This window comes from Oxyura jamaicensis, chromosome 2, assembly GCF_011077185.1.
Source record: "Oxyura jamaicensis isolate SHBP4307 breed ruddy duck chromosome 2, BPBGC_Ojam_1.0, whole genome shotgun sequence".
Taxonomy (NCBI): domain Eukaryota; kingdom Metazoa; phylum Chordata; class Aves; order Anseriformes; family Anatidae; genus Oxyura; species Oxyura jamaicensis.
In genome coordinates this window covers 15,137,995-15,154,854 of record NC_048894.1, presented here as the reverse complement: position 1 = coordinate 15,154,854, position 16,860 = coordinate 15,137,995, and the positions used below count along the sequence as shown (strand labels likewise).

General features: G+C 44.0%; 1 protein-coding gene across 2 annotated transcripts in view; it reads right to left on the bottom strand.

The window, feature by feature from the left end:
* ITGB1 (integrin subunit beta 1) overlaps positions 1-13,277 on the bottom strand; it is a 43,723-nt gene extending 30,446 nt beyond the window's left edge. Inside the window, exon 1 of one of the 2 annotated variants that reach the window (XM_035316984.1) lies at positions 13,052-13,277. In XM_035316984.1, coding sequence (XP_035172875.1) covers positions 13,052-13,060 — 9 coding nt within the window. In that variant the 5' untranslated portion in view covers positions 13,061-13,277. The remainder of the gene's footprint in view (positions 1-13,051) is intronic. The other variant, XM_035316985.1, reaches the window with a different exon arrangement.
* Between the last annotated feature and the right edge of the window lie 3,583 nt (positions 13,278-16,860).

Sequence of the window (16,860 nt, the reverse complement as noted above, 5' to 3'; positions counted from 1 at the left end):
ACAGCTGTTTTAAAACAGAATAGCTAACTTAACAAGCACTCGGAGTTTGATCACATTATTCCTTTTACATACGGTATTTATTGATATTTGTTCCTGGATTTCAAGGGAGCCCTCAACCTAGTGACAGCTTTAAATAGTGGAAGGAACAGCAATCAAGTATCTTTTCTTAAGACTACATTTTGGTCTTGATTTGAATCACTGAGTGGAAACAATCTGCCCAAGTTAGGTGCCCGGCTGCACGGAGGCGGGTGGGGATGGAGATTTTTCTTGACAGAACATGTAAGTTTCCTCTGTTAGCAGAAAAAGGAGGTACCTGTTTCAGAACAACTGCAGATGTTAAAGTTTCCTTCTATGTGACACCTTTCCACCTCAAGAAACATAAAAATATGATGACATGGCAGATCTGGTGGTACGGTATGATGAAATAGTGCTAATGGTTCCCAGGTATTTTATAGCACGAACACATACCCAGGATGTGAGGTAACTGGGCTCTGGACCTTCCTCAGCCATAAAGGGTTTGAATTCACATTTCCGGGGAATGCTGTGGATATTCTGGTAAGAGCATTCGTCATTATTCTTATCATAACAATGCTGCTATGCAGCCAAGAACAAAAGACACCAAGACAGAAAACAAGCTGAAGAGGTTTTTGACTGCTGTTTAAGTACTGAAGCATTTGGATGGCAGGAGGCAGAAGAAAGATATAAGTCGGGTTCCAGATCCTATTCCCTGTAATTACATTGCCAATGGATAAAAGCAAAGAGTCTTGGAGATCATCGTTTGGAGTATTAGCTTTCCTTCTTTCTCCCTGAATGCCCTAACCTGTAGGAAAGTGGAGGGAAATGAACATATGTTCACAACCAGATGCAGAAGAGAGCCTAAACTGCACATCTCCTGTATCACGCACAACCACTCTGACTTAGCGGACACCAAGCAAAAATCATTCTCTAATTGTGGACCTGACAGCTCTGAACCGCATGGCCTCTGGAGGAACTATGGAGTAAAGGAAGGTAAGGTGAACACTTATCCTTCAACACCTTAAGGCAAGGAGAGACCTACTGAATTTAGACTCCTATGAAGCACAGCAATCCTATTTAGGCAGGCTCAATTACATACTATGTTTTGCTTCATTGGATTGCATTTCGATACAAGTTTTCAGTAGCAAAATCCCTTGATAATTTCACTTAATGACTAACAAACTCCTGCAACCAGCTGCAAACCTAAATAACATTGATCACAAACAAAAACAAGTTGTGTAGCACTCTAGTAAATTGTAAAGATTACTCCTAGCATGGCTAAAGCCTATTCAAATAGAAATATGTTCCAAAAAGACAAAGTAAATAGTTACACAATTCCATATTTCATGCCGGTGACTGAAAGTAACAGAGTGAAGAAAAAAGGGAGCTCAGGGACACCACAAAGATGCTGCCGCTGACAAAGCCTTTTCACCTGTTGAATCAGCAAACCCCATGAGCAACCTCAGTCTCTTGCCTTCAATGCAACGCCTTCTGGAGAGCACTGCGGTACGGGCAGGCCGATGTTGGGTAGTCAGCACCGCTTCCAAAGCAGGGATGGCTTTTTAAATAGTATGGGTATGCAGAAGCCTCCTGTGCATGGCACTGATTCATGACTAGATTTCCTCTGCACTACCACACTACTAATAATTATTCGTTTAACAAGAACATTCATCTGCTGTATTGGACATCCTTGTCCTCAGCTTGGTCCTAATGTGGATAAAGTACTTATTTGTTTAACATTTTCTTTAACTGTTGAAATGTACTCGTAAGGCAAGGTTCCACAGTTTGGGAGTTGCTTTGGAAAGCATATCGATGCTTGTAAGGGAAGTAACACATGGACACAGCTCGCGAAAACCAGCCGTCCAGCATCAACACCTATAGGATACAGCTTGAGAGCCAACTGAAGTGTTCCTTCTCATGAGATTATTTTTTTCCTATATAGATTTACTTCAACATTTAAAAAGGAATTCATCCACAGACTACAGTTTATAGAATAAACTCCCAACTGTATTTTGGAAATGACATGAACTAACAGGTACATTGTACTTAACATTCAACATTAAATTAGGAGAGAAACACAGCTTCTCATATTCTCAAGAAGGCAGATGCCTGCAGATAGATCTAATTAAAACACCAGCAGTATGCTTTTACTGTTTAATACCTGTAACTTATTCCTACCTTCAACTACATGTGCAACTTTTTCTTCTGAAAAGCCAGTTTGTAATTTCATCTTGCTGTTGCACACCTCTCAAACTACTGCACTTGATAAAATTCCAAATAAAAAAGCAGAATACCCCCCCCAACACATTTCTCTAACAAATCCCATGTTGGAGCATCCTGCCTGCAGAAAGCTGCAATTCCTACAATGACATTAAGAAGTTCCTTGAATTTCAATCAAGGAGAAAATACTAAAACCTATTCATGCTGCTGCTTATGGTAGCGTGCAAGCACATCACAGAGACAGCAGGTTAGCCGTACAGAGGTGGTAACAGCAAGACCCTGTGTACACATACTGTGGTTGAAACTAACAGTTTCTCTATCAACAGCTTCTACGCAAGTATACCTTGAAAGCTTCCTCTTTAAGGATAAATATATGGGGATGGGTTAAGTGTTAAGAACTGAAACACCTCACTTTTTTCCCCAAACGTTGATTTTCTTCACCTCAAAATCTTCACTGCCAAAAATATTCCCAAGAGGTTTCCAATAGTTTAAGTCCACTGCAGCCTTAATGATTCCAAGCATACCACCTCCAAGACCACACTGTAACAATTCTGTTATCAGTAGCCAGTTTTCCATAGTAAATAAGTTTTTCTTTACCTCTTCACACAATTGCAATTAAAACAAAGCAAAACATCTGTTGTTGCATCACTTTTCAAATGCTTTGTAACCCCACCAGTGATTTCTGCCATTATAATTTAATTTCCCCTCTTGCTTAAGTGTGGCACTTTTGCATGCGGGGAGATGAATTTAGCATCCAGCTTGTTCACAAAGGTCTTACTAGTACACAACATGCTGGCTAAGTTTAGCATTTCTATCTCAGATTACAATTAGGAATGCTACCTAATGATTTAAGGCATTCTAGTTGAAAACATGGGCGTCTGTTCCTTGTGGTAGTATTAAATTCCCATACACTCTGCACCACTTACTACTCCCATAAAGAGGCTATTTAATTTTGTGCAACTCAAACCTCACATTTATCCACACACGGGAAAAAGAAAAGTTTAGTTAAACATACAAATATAGCTCTTAACACAGCTGGCCGTAATTGATGCTTCTGAGGCTGTATTGCCTTAGTAATATTCCACGACTGTCAGAACGTCTGGCTAAACTTAAACTTAATCTGAGGCTTTGTTTTAAAGGGGAAGCAGAAGGGATGCATGTTCTTAGGCAAAAAGAGTCAGTTAATACAGTGTTGCACGTCTATTTCTTTAAGAGAAAAATGCTTGAAAACGTCCCACTCGCTGTCACGGCAGGTACTACAGGAAATCACAAGCTGGCATACCACAAAGTGCAAACTTAACGGAAACTCCGTTTTTACATGGCAGTGTTACCCACCAGTAACCATCGTGAACGCTCTGGTACAGTTTCGGCGACTAAAACCAAGACAAAAGCCAACTGCTGCTGAAAGAAACCGTAGTGCTACAGCATCCCCACCTCCAAAAAATCCACTTCTGTGCTGCTCATCTTGCAACTGACCCCGTGCCCTCAGCTGCCACCTCGGCCTGCAGGGCTGGCGGAGGACACCTCGGTCATCCCCTTCCCCTTCCCCATCCAGGCCAATTTTCTGGAAGCTTCAGAAAATTGAACCAGGCCTCCAAATGGACAGATGAGTACTGAAAAAGCAACTTCTGCAAGGTCACAGCTGGCTGCCGGAATGACTGACCTCGGTAACTGCGCTGCACTCCTCGGGTGCTGCTAAACCAAGGTGGGCCCACCTACCTTCCTGCCCTGCCCTCCTCGGGTACTGCTCCGTTACAGTGAGACGGTCTGAGGAGTTGTTCTGAGTTATATATATATATATATTTTTCAATTGTTTGTTAGAATAAATTAACTGACAAAAAAAAAATTTTTTTAAAAAAAAGACTACTGCAGAGCAAACCACTCCATTTTTTTTTTTTTTTTAATTTCAGGATTCCAATGACAAGAACATGGCATAACATTAACATATAGTATCTAAATATTTAATTGTGAGTTTTAAAAAGATGCATTATCTAACAGTTTAGAGTGAGACTTGTACTGAAACAACTCTCAGCACCAACATTCTTTGAACATCGGGTAAATGGCCAGGAAAACGAATATACAGAATGAATAATAATAATAAAAAACCCTGCCATCCCACTACATACAGCTTCATAGGGATTTGTCTAGCTATTTTTATATACACATACATAAACACACATACAAAATATACACACACACAGCCCTATAAACAAAATGACTAATGATGATGATTAATACAACGGCAGTGGCAGCCGGCTAGGTATAAGCATGCACCAGAACAGTGGACTTCTCCCTGATTTTAATCTGGGAGTTTGAATACTTGGCAAAAATTCACCCATCTGACCAAAAAACACACAAACAAACAAAAAGCAATCTCAAAATGAGTAAGTTTTATATGAGATCCATCACAAAGCCGTCCTTGCCTGAACGACTTGCCTATTAACACACTTTTGCTGCTTTTCAGAGAAGAATTTTAAGCTTGGAAATCTTCTAAGGGTCCTGCAAAAGATTATAAAAGATGAGGTTTCTTGAAGCATCTGAGCAGATCTACCACTTTGTTGCTACTGAATGGTAACGCTTCCACTTCTTCAGACCCTAACTTCTGACTTTGCACCTTTCATCTGTAACTCATATCCACTGTGGACAATGCTTCCACCTAACTGAAATGCTGAGTTATTTCTCACCTGGTCTAGCAAGGTAGCAAAGATTACTCAAGTCAGAAGAGCACTGACACATGCACGAGCAGGTGCTGTAAGGCTCCACAATCGTTTATATCGATTTAATTCTGGATTACTGAAGTTCCACACTCCTCTGATCGCAAGCCACGCATTTCCCATTCCTCCCTTGACCTAATGAGTGTTACTAGTAATGCACATGGCCACTTGAAGCAGCTGATTTGATGGAAAGTTATTTTTTGTCACGATATTTTTCGACCAGATCAGCTACTTCAGTGACTTACTGTACTGCCTTGTGCCTTCCACTGCTGATGCAAGGACAACAAAGACTGCAAGTGACAGGCAGCAGGGAGAATCAGACCGCAACAGTTATGACCTACTTTGGTATAAATTGCTGCAAGACCGTGTTCCTATGAAAATGAAATGTATTTTCACTTGAACTTACGGTCCAAGGGCTACTGGGACACTTTATGAAACACAAAATTCAGGTAAATTTGCAGAAGATGGTTTTCATAATTTTGAGTTCTCCTTAACGAGCGAGTTCCTTTTTTTTCTTTAAACTCTGCAGAAACACAATATTAAAACTGCTGCCAGCTACAAGCAAACATTAATAATATTAAATACAGACATTAATTCATTCAGAAAGTGAAACTGCATTGAAAATTATGCACCAAAAAGAGCCAATATCTATGCAAGCTTTTTCATACTATCTAAACACCCTCCAAATTGGTCAGCTGGCAGTGAAAGAAGTGCTGGCAGAAATTTTACATGCTATAGTTACTTTTCAATGCTAAAACTGAGTTCTTCACTGAAACTGCTGATAGCAGCAACATGGCTACATAGCATTTTTGTCTGGCCTTTGAAAATTCAAGCAACATCTGCAGTGGAGGGAGGTAGCACAGAGGAAAAAATAATGTTTATCTCTGTTTTTTCAATTTTATGATGCAGTTTAAACAACCTATAGCTGATATGTATAGTATGTTCTTCCGAAAAAGGAAATTTGCTGTTTCCTTTTTTTTAAACACCCAAGTCCACGCCCAAGAAAATCTAAACACTGAAATTCTTGAACATTTGTTTCTCACACGGATTTTTATTTGCACAGAAATGAGAAAAACAAAACAGATAAGGAATGCCCCATTTTCGAACTGTACAGTAAAAGCAAAGAAAAAATGTTATCTCCTAAAACATTACGCTTAGAGCTGTTTTGCAAATTCCATTCACATAGGCTACATTCATGCACAATTAAGGATAGATTTATATCTATTCTCAGGCAAAACCATCAAGCCTACATTTCAAAAATGGTCAAGACTTGTATTTTACAGAAATCAGCTACAGTACTACTCTCAGCATCTGGACCATCTTCAACTAACACCAGAAATTGGGCACATTAACATATACTAAATACAAACTTGCAAAAAACGCAAAAGAAACTTCATAGACTGTAATTCCTGACTTTCTCCTATGTCCATCAAAACTGATTTTAACACACTAAAACAAAATTTCAGTCCAAAAAGAGAAAAAAATAGCCTGAACACAGTTTCAAAGGCAGCAAATAATCAACCTTACTTAACACTAGTTGGTCTTGTGTATCGTGCTAATAAAAACTACCTCATTTCTTCTTTTTATCATCAGAAGAAGGTGCGTTACACTTCTAGAAAGGACAAGTGCGAAGTTTTCAGCCATTCCACTATTAAAGATGCTATAATAATACAGGAGCTCATCCTGATGGAGAATTTAATGCAATTTTAATCACAACCAACTACTGAGACATGTCACCCCTTGATCCTGTGAAGAGTGCTTTATATTTAACATCAAAAAAATGCAGTCGTTTGTATTTATCGTCACTTCAAAACCAGTCCTTCCTTTCACCTGTTCTCATCTTCACACAAAAGCCTGAATCTAAGATCAGTAAAAGCAGACAGCCGAGGGGCTCGGCAGACTGTGGGTGTTTCCAGATTTAATACTTGGGCACTGAAGCTGCAGAGGATGCTGGCCAAAATGCCCCAACAGCAGGCCCTCCAAGTGATGTCCTGCAGCCCCTGCTAGGCTCATGATGCCCGTGCTACTGCATAGCTCACTGGGAAAGAGTGGCATGGGACCCCAGGCTGGGACAGGATAAGGCCACAGCACACTGCCCCACGTAAAGGCACCAAACCGAAGAGCCTCCCCCGCAGCCAGCCTGCTGCACCGCAGTTAAGATGCACCAAACTACAGCTCCCTCAACGAAAATTAACAAACCGTGCAATGACTGATTCTCCTTATTTATTGTTTTTTCCCTGTACAAAAATGAACAGCCTCATGTCCTTATCTCAATACTTACTTTAAGGTCAAGGTCGTACCAAACCAGAGAGGCTCAGCAGCAGGTTTCTTCTCCAAAAACACGATTTCGGGGATTAATACACGTAATAGCCGAGATACTGCCTTTGACTTACAAGAATCACCATTTCCTAAATGAAATGCTCACTCTTTCTAAATTGATCTAATCCAATTATTTTTCTTCTCTTTTAAATAACCACAAATCAGTCATTTTTGCATGAGGGTGATTTCAGTGTTTCAGTTTAGCCCAATATATATAATTACTGTTTTTCATTTTACCGCACGAGAAAAGAAGATACTTTCACTTTTTCAGTTCAGCTTCCACATCAAAAGTGCCATTACCTGTACAGTTCTACACGTTAAAAATAATATATATTTGTTAATAGTCATAACAGAAAATTCATTACATGTGAGTACTTGTGCATAGTATGGATATTACACAGAAGTCTACACTTTAATAGGAGTCCATATAAATGATGGCTTATACACTAGAAACTATCGACAGCAGAAGTTAAAACTAAGTGAAGTCAAAGCTAGGAGTAAGTTAAGCACAAACAATCTTGTACAAAACACAAATCATAAATAAACTGCAAATATTATGTTGATTTTTTTAGGGCAAAGTACTATATCAAACTTCTTACAGCTTATAAACATTTGAGCATTTTATGAAGAATCTGCAGTTAAATGTGGTCTCACAAATTAGAGGTTTAGGAAAAACATCTATAGACAGAAAACTAATTGTTGGCAGAACTTGAGAACTACATTAATTTATCAGAGACACGTGATGTTTTTCTCTGGGAAAGAGAAAAGAATGAAAACAACGGTGAGAAAACACCATACTCTTCTTAGCTCTTCCTAGCAATAACAAAATTAAGATTCCAGCCTCAATTTTGTTACTCAAAACTCTCCCCTCTAATAAAAACCACAAGAATACTAATGATATTTCACTGCTGCTGTTGGAAAAGAAAAAGCACATGAACGAGCTTTTAAGACAGAAAACATATTTCATAATTCCTTTTGCAGCTGACTGTAAAGAGAAATTGAGAAAATATAGACAAAAAGATCCTCTTAATATACAAAATAGCTTTTATTCAGTGACATCCCAAAGAGGATTATAGGTCAGGTAGGAATCCCATCACCTTTCCCCACAGTAAACGTTGATATTATAGTCTTGACAAGCTGCTTTTGTGCCTTTGCTTAGTTATGCGCAAACTTTGTACTAAATTACTGACTTCACCGTCTCTGCGGATTTAAAACATCTTCAAACTGTTAATGGGACAACAAAATAGGAAGCCCACAGAATCACTCTAATTGGTTTAAGAACAGAAAAGTAAAAGGTGGTTATTGCAAAAATAGAGTATGTTTACTAACAACATTCATCTACAGAGAACACCCTTAATACTGAAAAACACAGCTGTACTATTTAGTGATGCCAGTAAGATACCTGACGTCTTATTTTCTATTCACAGAAGTCAGAATTTTCATTTTCTCTGCATGACATTTCCAAAATAATCTACTAAGCAAGCTTATACCTGTTTTACATCAGACTAGAAGCTCATACAGCCAAAGCACATGTTGTTTTCTCACAATTAAGTTGTATGTACTTTTTTTCTGGTACTTACACTACTCATCCACATGGGGGGAAAGAAGCAAATTTAGAGAAAGGTCTATTGGAAATCCACCCTGACTTAAAATTTCAAGTTTAGGTTACCAAGCCATGCCCATGGAGGACAAACTGGGGAAAAAAAAAAAAAAAAAAAAAAGTAGAATTTGTCTTTCCATTTCTGGGTAAACATGAAAAAGACTGCAGGCTACCCCAGTATGTCCATAACTATGACAACGCAGACACTGGTCAGTTCTGTGGTCAGCTGTGGTTACTGCATAGCAAGTAACATCAGCCTTTATTCAGAAGGTTTACAACACAATATGTAACAAAACAGGGCAACACAGGAAGAACTACACAGAAAAAAAAATAGATTATATTGGCCAGTAAGTGACAACATCAATTAATATTAGAACAAACCAACTAATTTCAACTTTTTGTCACAAAAGGAGCCTTAAATCTGGGCACGATACTGCCAGCATCTGACCAGGAGATCACGCTGCAGAATGTGTTCATATGCAGTTCTCTTCAAGTTTTGTGATTCTCTGACAACCCCCTCTTGAAAAGTAATCAAGACCCTCTTCAGAAATAGCAGCTAAGCCTCCACTAGGCTAAAGACTCATTTTCCTGTAAAGCCTTGAGATGCACATCCTTGTGTAAAAAATCCCAACACATATATACACTAAAGCTCCTAACAAGAACACTACTATTATGAAGTGTCTTCAAAGCAAGGCAAAGTAGAGGCAAGTGCAGAATTAGCAATATATGAGATGGGATATGAGAGGCAGGAAAGTACAGAGCTAATTCTGAGATTTCTGCTGCTGAGAGACAGGCAAATTTCTATGGGGCCACAGAATGTCATAGATGGAACAAAAATTTAGTCATAGGGAAATAGCACACAAACTGGTAAGTAGTTTTAAAATGACAAAAAAAAATCTAACTACACATTGCCTTAACTGCATTTTAAAGAATTATTTAATTTATGTAATTGCTTTATGACCTCTACCAGTAGATTCTGAGAAGCTTAAAAAAGAAGAAAAAGGCATTCCAACAAGGATTCCCTCTCAAGAGGGCTCACTGCAGTTTCTAAAAATAAAAGTTTGCCAAGGAGAACAGTCAACCTATAAAATAAACAAATACATACATCACTTGAAATTCCAGAAAAGCAAATGGCAGCAGAACAGGCTCCACTACTGCCAAGCCTGGATTCCTCTTCCAGGTCTAACTAATGCCCTTCCAAGTGCTATGTGAGAAGGCACAATGAATCCTACAGCCAGTTAACTTGCCATACTTAATTAACACTGATTAAAAAATAATAATAAAATTTAAAAATGCCTGTTTTAATCGCCGTTTTGCAATGCCTGACTGCTTGCAACAGAAGCTCTCACATGGAAGAGGTACAAAAAGTATTTGGAAAGGTAGTGGGGATGGGGAGGTAGGGTCAATCAACTGCCAGAAAATGTCCATTCTGCCTCTGGTCTTTGCCCCCCAAAAGACACTCCTGAGACCACATGCTGGGGGCAACATTTTCTGTTAACTAGCAGGGAATGGAAGGTATCTGCACCCTACCTGCAGCGGTGACATGCACTGAGGCTATGCCAGGCATCACGCACGGGTCTGCATTTACTTCTCCTGCAGGAGCCCACCTCCATGTCTGCTACTAGAGGAGAAAGAGCAACATCGGGGGGGAGCCTGTTCCGAAAGTACAGCCTTTGATAGCTTACAAAAAAGGTCCCATCACTGAGCAGGTACTTCAGCGGTCCTTAACAGCAGTCATGCTGCAGCCACCATCAGGACGGTTTCTGAAGGCCGCGCTACCACGGAGAGTCATGCGGTCCATAACAGGCTGGGCCTCGGGCTTCACCAAGAGATACACGTACATCACACGCCTCATCTAAATGAAGAGCAGTGGAAGGTGGGCAGCACAACTGCTTACGGGCAACTCAGAAGCACTCATGCCAAAGGCAGAGGGAACTATATTTGGGGCAACAGCATGCGTCAGCCCCGCTGCTGTGTCACTCTCTGAGCTGGCCCCACTGCTGCCCAAGTTACTACTTCCTGAGCAACAGCAAATGTACTCAACTGCATGACAGCATATCTACCCCGAGAGAAGTACAGGGAGCATGGCTAAGAGCAGGGGGATGAGAACATGAATCAGGAAGAAAGAACAGCAGGAAAAGTTTTCGGACAGTCTGCATTCAGCTGTGGGAATCACTTCCCAAAGGAAGTGGCATAAGATTAACCACTCGAGTCACTTAAACTCAACAAGACAAAACACTGCAATTCTGCACTCACATCAGAAGCTCATGAATATTCTAGAGAAACTTGCAGCCCTCCGAATCTGTCCCTCACGAGGGTGGACACAACCAGGACCATTATGCAGATGGGACAAACGCGTGTCCAGAGCCAAATGGTCTCCCTGGCCGCACTGAAAGGACACCAGATTTGTAACTGCTGACGCTTCATTTTTGAAGTAAGACTGGTTATTTATCACACGGCGGGCAAAGAGGCACAACACTTACCAGCTCCAACTTTGACTACAGTAAGATACCGTCCTCCAAGCCTGTTGAGTTTGCACCTTCCACTTCATGGAACATCTTTGAAAAGGACAAAAGTTGAAGGTGTTCTCATTGAGAACTTGCCTCGTCTTGCCTACCTATTGCCAATGGCTCACTGTTTTTGCAACCCTTAAAAATATAGCCTTAGGCAGGCTTGCAAAATGCTACTTAATCATTTGCCAGAGGCAAATAAATTTTTTTTTGTGACAGGACAATGAATCATCAGTTTCATCACAGCGATGGATATGGACAATGAATGTCTTCCCTACTTCAAGAGTTTGGCTTAATTTGTTAAATTTAAGTCCTTCTAGTAGCCCAACACTTCTTTAAAAGGAAAAAAAAAAGTTACAAAGTTACTATCAAGTCATCTCATTTCACAGCAGGAAACTGGTTCTTCTCACCCCACCACCATCACCTAGTGAATGTGCCAGGAGCGCAGATTATCTAAAGCCGTTTCCACACACGTGAAGTCCCACTCCATTTCAACGCCTAAGCACACGCTCAGCGTTCACCACGAGCGGTTTCACTGATCTGAATGGAGATGATCCCTCCTCCTAAAGGTTTGTGTGCTTTGGCATGAACAGGACTGCAGCACCAAGCTGGTAAATCCACCAGAAAATCAGCATTTTCACCCGACAAGTATGCGCACATGTGTTGGCATGAATGCACCGTTGTATTATACAAAGGACAAATCCAGCAGAAATGAAGAACTCTTGTCCAACTTTTTTTGATAAAGAAATACAGTCACGAAGACTACGTGATGAGTCTAACAGGCAGGCAGACGTTTATTCCACAAGACGAAGACATCTGACATTGGCTCTAAACGTGACCTAACAGTGAGTCAGGGAAGAATTTCCTATCCCTTCACACTTCCTCCCAACCATCTGGTACACGAAGGCGGTAATTCTAGGCAAAACGCGACGCTCATTGTTTTAGGGCATTTCAGAAATCACCACGTGAAAGGGATCGCATACAGCGGCCTCCCATTCCACTTCCACCCTGAAACAAGCTTATATACAGTGAAGGTTATATACAGTGAAGGCTCAGCGCCAGCAGAAAACGCACCGAGCTGAAGGCAGCGAGCAGCCCAAGCGCTGCACTGTGCCCCCGCAGCCATTCAAACAACGCCGCACGCCTCCAGCTCGCGGCTTTCAGACAGGCCCAAAACCTCGAGATAGCTACCCAAATTCCTGCCCTGACTCACTCCTTATCGCCCCACTCCTGTCACTCACTCCTTCCCCTTCGCCATGCAGGCAGTCCCGCAGGCCGGACACCCCCCGGGGGGGGGGGGGGGGGGCGCCTCCAACTTCACGGGGCGCTGCGGACAGCGGGGGGGCGGCCACGAAGCGAGCCCCTCGCGTCCCTCCCGGGGCCGGGCGGACAAAGGGCCGGACTCGACCCCGCCGCGGGGAGGCCCGAGGCCGCCGTCCCGCCGCCACAGGAAGGAGCCGTAGCCTGGGCCCGGCACCTTCCCGCCCCGCTCCCGGGGCCAGGCGGCTCCCGGGCGGGGAAGAGCCGCGCTCTCCGCCCGCCGCCATCAGAGCCCTCCCGGACCCCCAGCCGGGGGCTCCCCGGCTCCGATCCCCGCCCGGGCGGCTCCGATCCCCTCCCGGGGGGGCTCCCACCTCCCGCCGGGGGGGCTCCCACCCCCGTCCCCCCGCTACCTCGGCCATGGCCGCGGCGCTGCCGGCTCCTGCCAGGGGGCGCGCTCCGGCCCGCCCGCCTGAGGCTTCCCCCGCGCCCCGGCGTCCCGGGAGCGGGCTGGGCTGGGCTGTGCACGGCTGGATGCCCTGCCTGCCTCCGCGTCCGTCCGTCCTGTCCTGTCCTGTCCTGTCCGCCCGTCCGGCTGCCCTCCGCTCCTCCGAGCTCGCTCCGGGGTGTGGGGGGGGGGTGCCCGGCGCACGGGGCGGCGGGGGAAGGGAGAGGAGGGAGGGAAGGGGAGGGAGGGGAAGGTCCGCGCTCGGCCGCCCTCTCCCCGCCCCGGAAACACATTCCTCCCCGCTGCCGTCAAGCCCCAGGCGGGGGCGCGGAGGAGGCGCTCCGGGCTGCGACTTGGGGAGGGGAGGAGGGCGAGAAGGAGGGACAGAGGGCGAGAAGGGGGGCAGGAAGGCAAGGAGGGGGGCAGGAGGGCTCGCCCTGGACGCCGCGCGGCACGGCATGGCCGCCCCGCGTGGCGCCGGTTGCGCCCTCTCAGCAGCCCCGCCGGGCACGGGACGGGCTTTCATGGATCGCCGGTGTCCCCGCTGTCCCCCACCTCCCCTGGTGGCAGCCGCCATCGCCTTATTTGGTGGGGTTTCATTAGCTGCCTGCCCGCCGTCGGGGCTGGGATCACGCAGGGCCTCTGCGCTTCACGGCCCCGGGGTGGGGGAGCGGCAGGGAGCGGTCGGGGTTCGTGTGCTGAGCCCCGGGGCAGAGCCCAGGAGGGTCCCCAGCCCCGGGCAGGAGCCTGCTGCTCCTCTCTGAGTGCCCCGCGATGTGGAGAGCCTCTAACGAAGGAGGGAAAAGTGGCACTCGGAGCTCTTCGGGAAGGTGAAGTGCCGTAGGGCGCCCAGTCAGCAGCTGTGCTTTGGGACCGACCTGCTGCTGCCGGAGCTTGTGCCGGTGCATATTTTGGGAGGATATCTGCAGACTGATGATAATTTTTATCCCTTTTCCTCCAGTTTCTCACTAACAGCACTTTAAAATAATAATAAAAAGGAACTCTTCCTGCATTACTCAGGCACGTGTAATTCGGATGTGTATTCCCTTTGTGCAGTTGTTCAGGATGGAGTCTCTTAATGCAGCAACAAGCTTTTAATGCTGGTTCAACGGCAATTCTACAACTTCACGTAGTGTTAGAAAATGAAATTGTCGGTTGCTTTCCAAGCAACTTCACCACAAGCAAACACCGAACAACCGAAGTTGCAAAGAAATAACTCACGATCAGAGATAAAGAAATCAGGAACCATATGGTGCAGCAGTTAACTTAGCATGTATTATTAATGCTGCCAGGAACCGGGAAACAAGCTGCCATAAAAACAAATGTCCAAAACGGCGTATCGCATGAAATAAAAGAAATACAGGATGGATAGCAATCTGCCATAAGACATTTAGGTACTGGGGGAGAAAAATGTCTTTAGGCAAGCTATACCATCCTTACTGTAAAAAAATAAATAAATCACGCTTTGCCAGAATACGTTAATAGTGAGTGGACTTGCAGGATGGTGTACTGCAAACAAGCAGTGGCAAATGTGGCCCCTCACGGCTGTGGCTTGCTGGGGCTGAGGAGCCAATAAACCGGTTAGCAAACTGGTGCTTCCAACGCTACCACAACTCCCAGCGCAGACATCTGTGCGTGAAGTTGCCAGTGGCTGACTGTGAGATAGGAAGCTGGCAGGAAAAACCTCCCAAATGGCTGAAAAGAATCACTGAATTATTTGGCCGCTTTCTGGACTCCTTTTGGAGAGTGCAGATGTGCACAAATGCCATTTGTTATTTTCCAGCACTTCTGAAGTACTAAAGATGTCAGAGAAAGTGCTGGAGCCAGCAGACAGAACTGCAGATGATGTCAAAATGTTTAATGTAGCATCTCCATATTGTGGTATACACAACATCTGTGAGAGTGAGCGAACATTTTTGTATGAAGGGGATCAAGCAAAGGCAGGTGTTCATGGTCTGAGTGGGCAGCAGGGAACTGTTCAGGTTGCTGTTAGGCGTGGTTACCATTTCTGGGAATCCACAGCCTTGCATCTTACAGAAAATAGGTGAGCAAATGTGACGCTGGGGAAAGGAGTATGAAATTGTCTGTGTTCTCTCAGTATGTACACCGATTTGTTTGATATTGCTGGACTTGCTTTCTGTTAGCTATTGTTTATTCTGTAATTTTGAGAGATTGTGGTTCTTTGTTACTGGATTTGGATGTAGATTTCTGACTCTTCCTCCTCCATGTACCTGCATGTGTCAAACCAATACAATAATTGGAAAATATCAGAATTATATTAATTCAGTTAGCTTAACTGTATTTATTTGGCTTAATTATATTAAAATAATATTCATTTTTTCCCCTTATTTCTTCATGTGTGTTTAATACATGGGTTATATTTAGGAAACAATAAGCACTGTCACTTGGTGCCTTTCATTTTATGTGTAATTTACGTGCATTTTCTGTGAGCAATGTAAGAAATAAATTTCTGTGCTGTAAAATAGACTGTCCCAGGAGAGCTGGCAAAGTGATGTCTGCAGACATACCAACAGAAATAGCAAAATAGTTTGTAAATACCTCTTGTTTTTATGATTGTTTGCATATCATATTATTGAAAAAGTCATTAGTAGTCAGCAAAATACTTTAGCATCTTAGTTACTGCTTTCAAAATGGTTACAGTATATTTGGAAAAATGTATTACTTAGTGAGTACAGCTGATTTAATTACATGGAGTTATCTTTTATACCTACTAGAGTTTTGCTATAAAAGTCCATTAAAGAATATGTTTTAATTCTGTCTAGCTATCTTTTAATCTGAGCCATTGGCAAAAGAGAGCCACATATCACAGAAAAGTAGCGCGTGGTTGGTAGAGCACTAGGTCGCAGCCTGAGACTCTCTGGCCAATTGTCAGTGCATCATTTTACCCATAGGTACAGATACATAGATTATCGGGTGAGGTCCTTGGCTGCAGTTTCCCAGTGGCTGCAGGTTGCTGCCACCCACAGAGCTCTGGTGGGTGCCCAAGCCCATGCAGCAGGGGAGCTGTCACGGCTGATCTCCACCTTGCTGCCTCTGCTCTTGAAACTCAGCGAAGGGTTTAAAGGGAGATGCTTTGCAACTGGGGCCACAGCGAGGAGTGCTGCGTTTTGCATTTTGGTCCCCACATGCCCACAATTAGGCAGGCTCTCCCCGGAGCATTGCTGCTTCCCACCTCGCTCATAATCTCACCACTTCCTAACACAAGTCTTTTCCCCTTCACTTGTTCACACCACATGAGATAACTCAGCCTGTCTCAGCGTTATTGAGTCTTATCTGTACTGCTTCTCTTTCCCAACATGCGTTACTGAGAGTGGAGTACTTTCTTTTTCCCCCTTCTTTTCTTTTCTTTTCTCCCCCTTCCTGTTCAAAATGCTTCTAACCTACACACCATGCCATAAACCCAAGGCAGACTTACTGGGATGCTGCCACCTCTGCGAGCACCAGCCTTCCCTGCCCTGGCCTGGGAGCGGAGCAGCATCCATGGCCCCTGCTGAGGAACTGCAGCCACCTCTGCACGGGTGTGGAGGTGCACGGCGAGTGAGGGGCCCTGCTGGAGGCTGCTCAGCATGGGGCTGTGCCTTTTGAGAGGGAGAATGAAGGAGATGTTAGACACAACCACAAGACCGATAGCATAGAGCATTAAAAGATGGGCCTGCTTGGTGCAGGAAGTGATGGTGCTAAGTGGTTGCAGTAATTACTTTTGATTACAGCCTCTGTCTCTTTGTTTCACAGATGCAGGCAGCGAGCTGACCT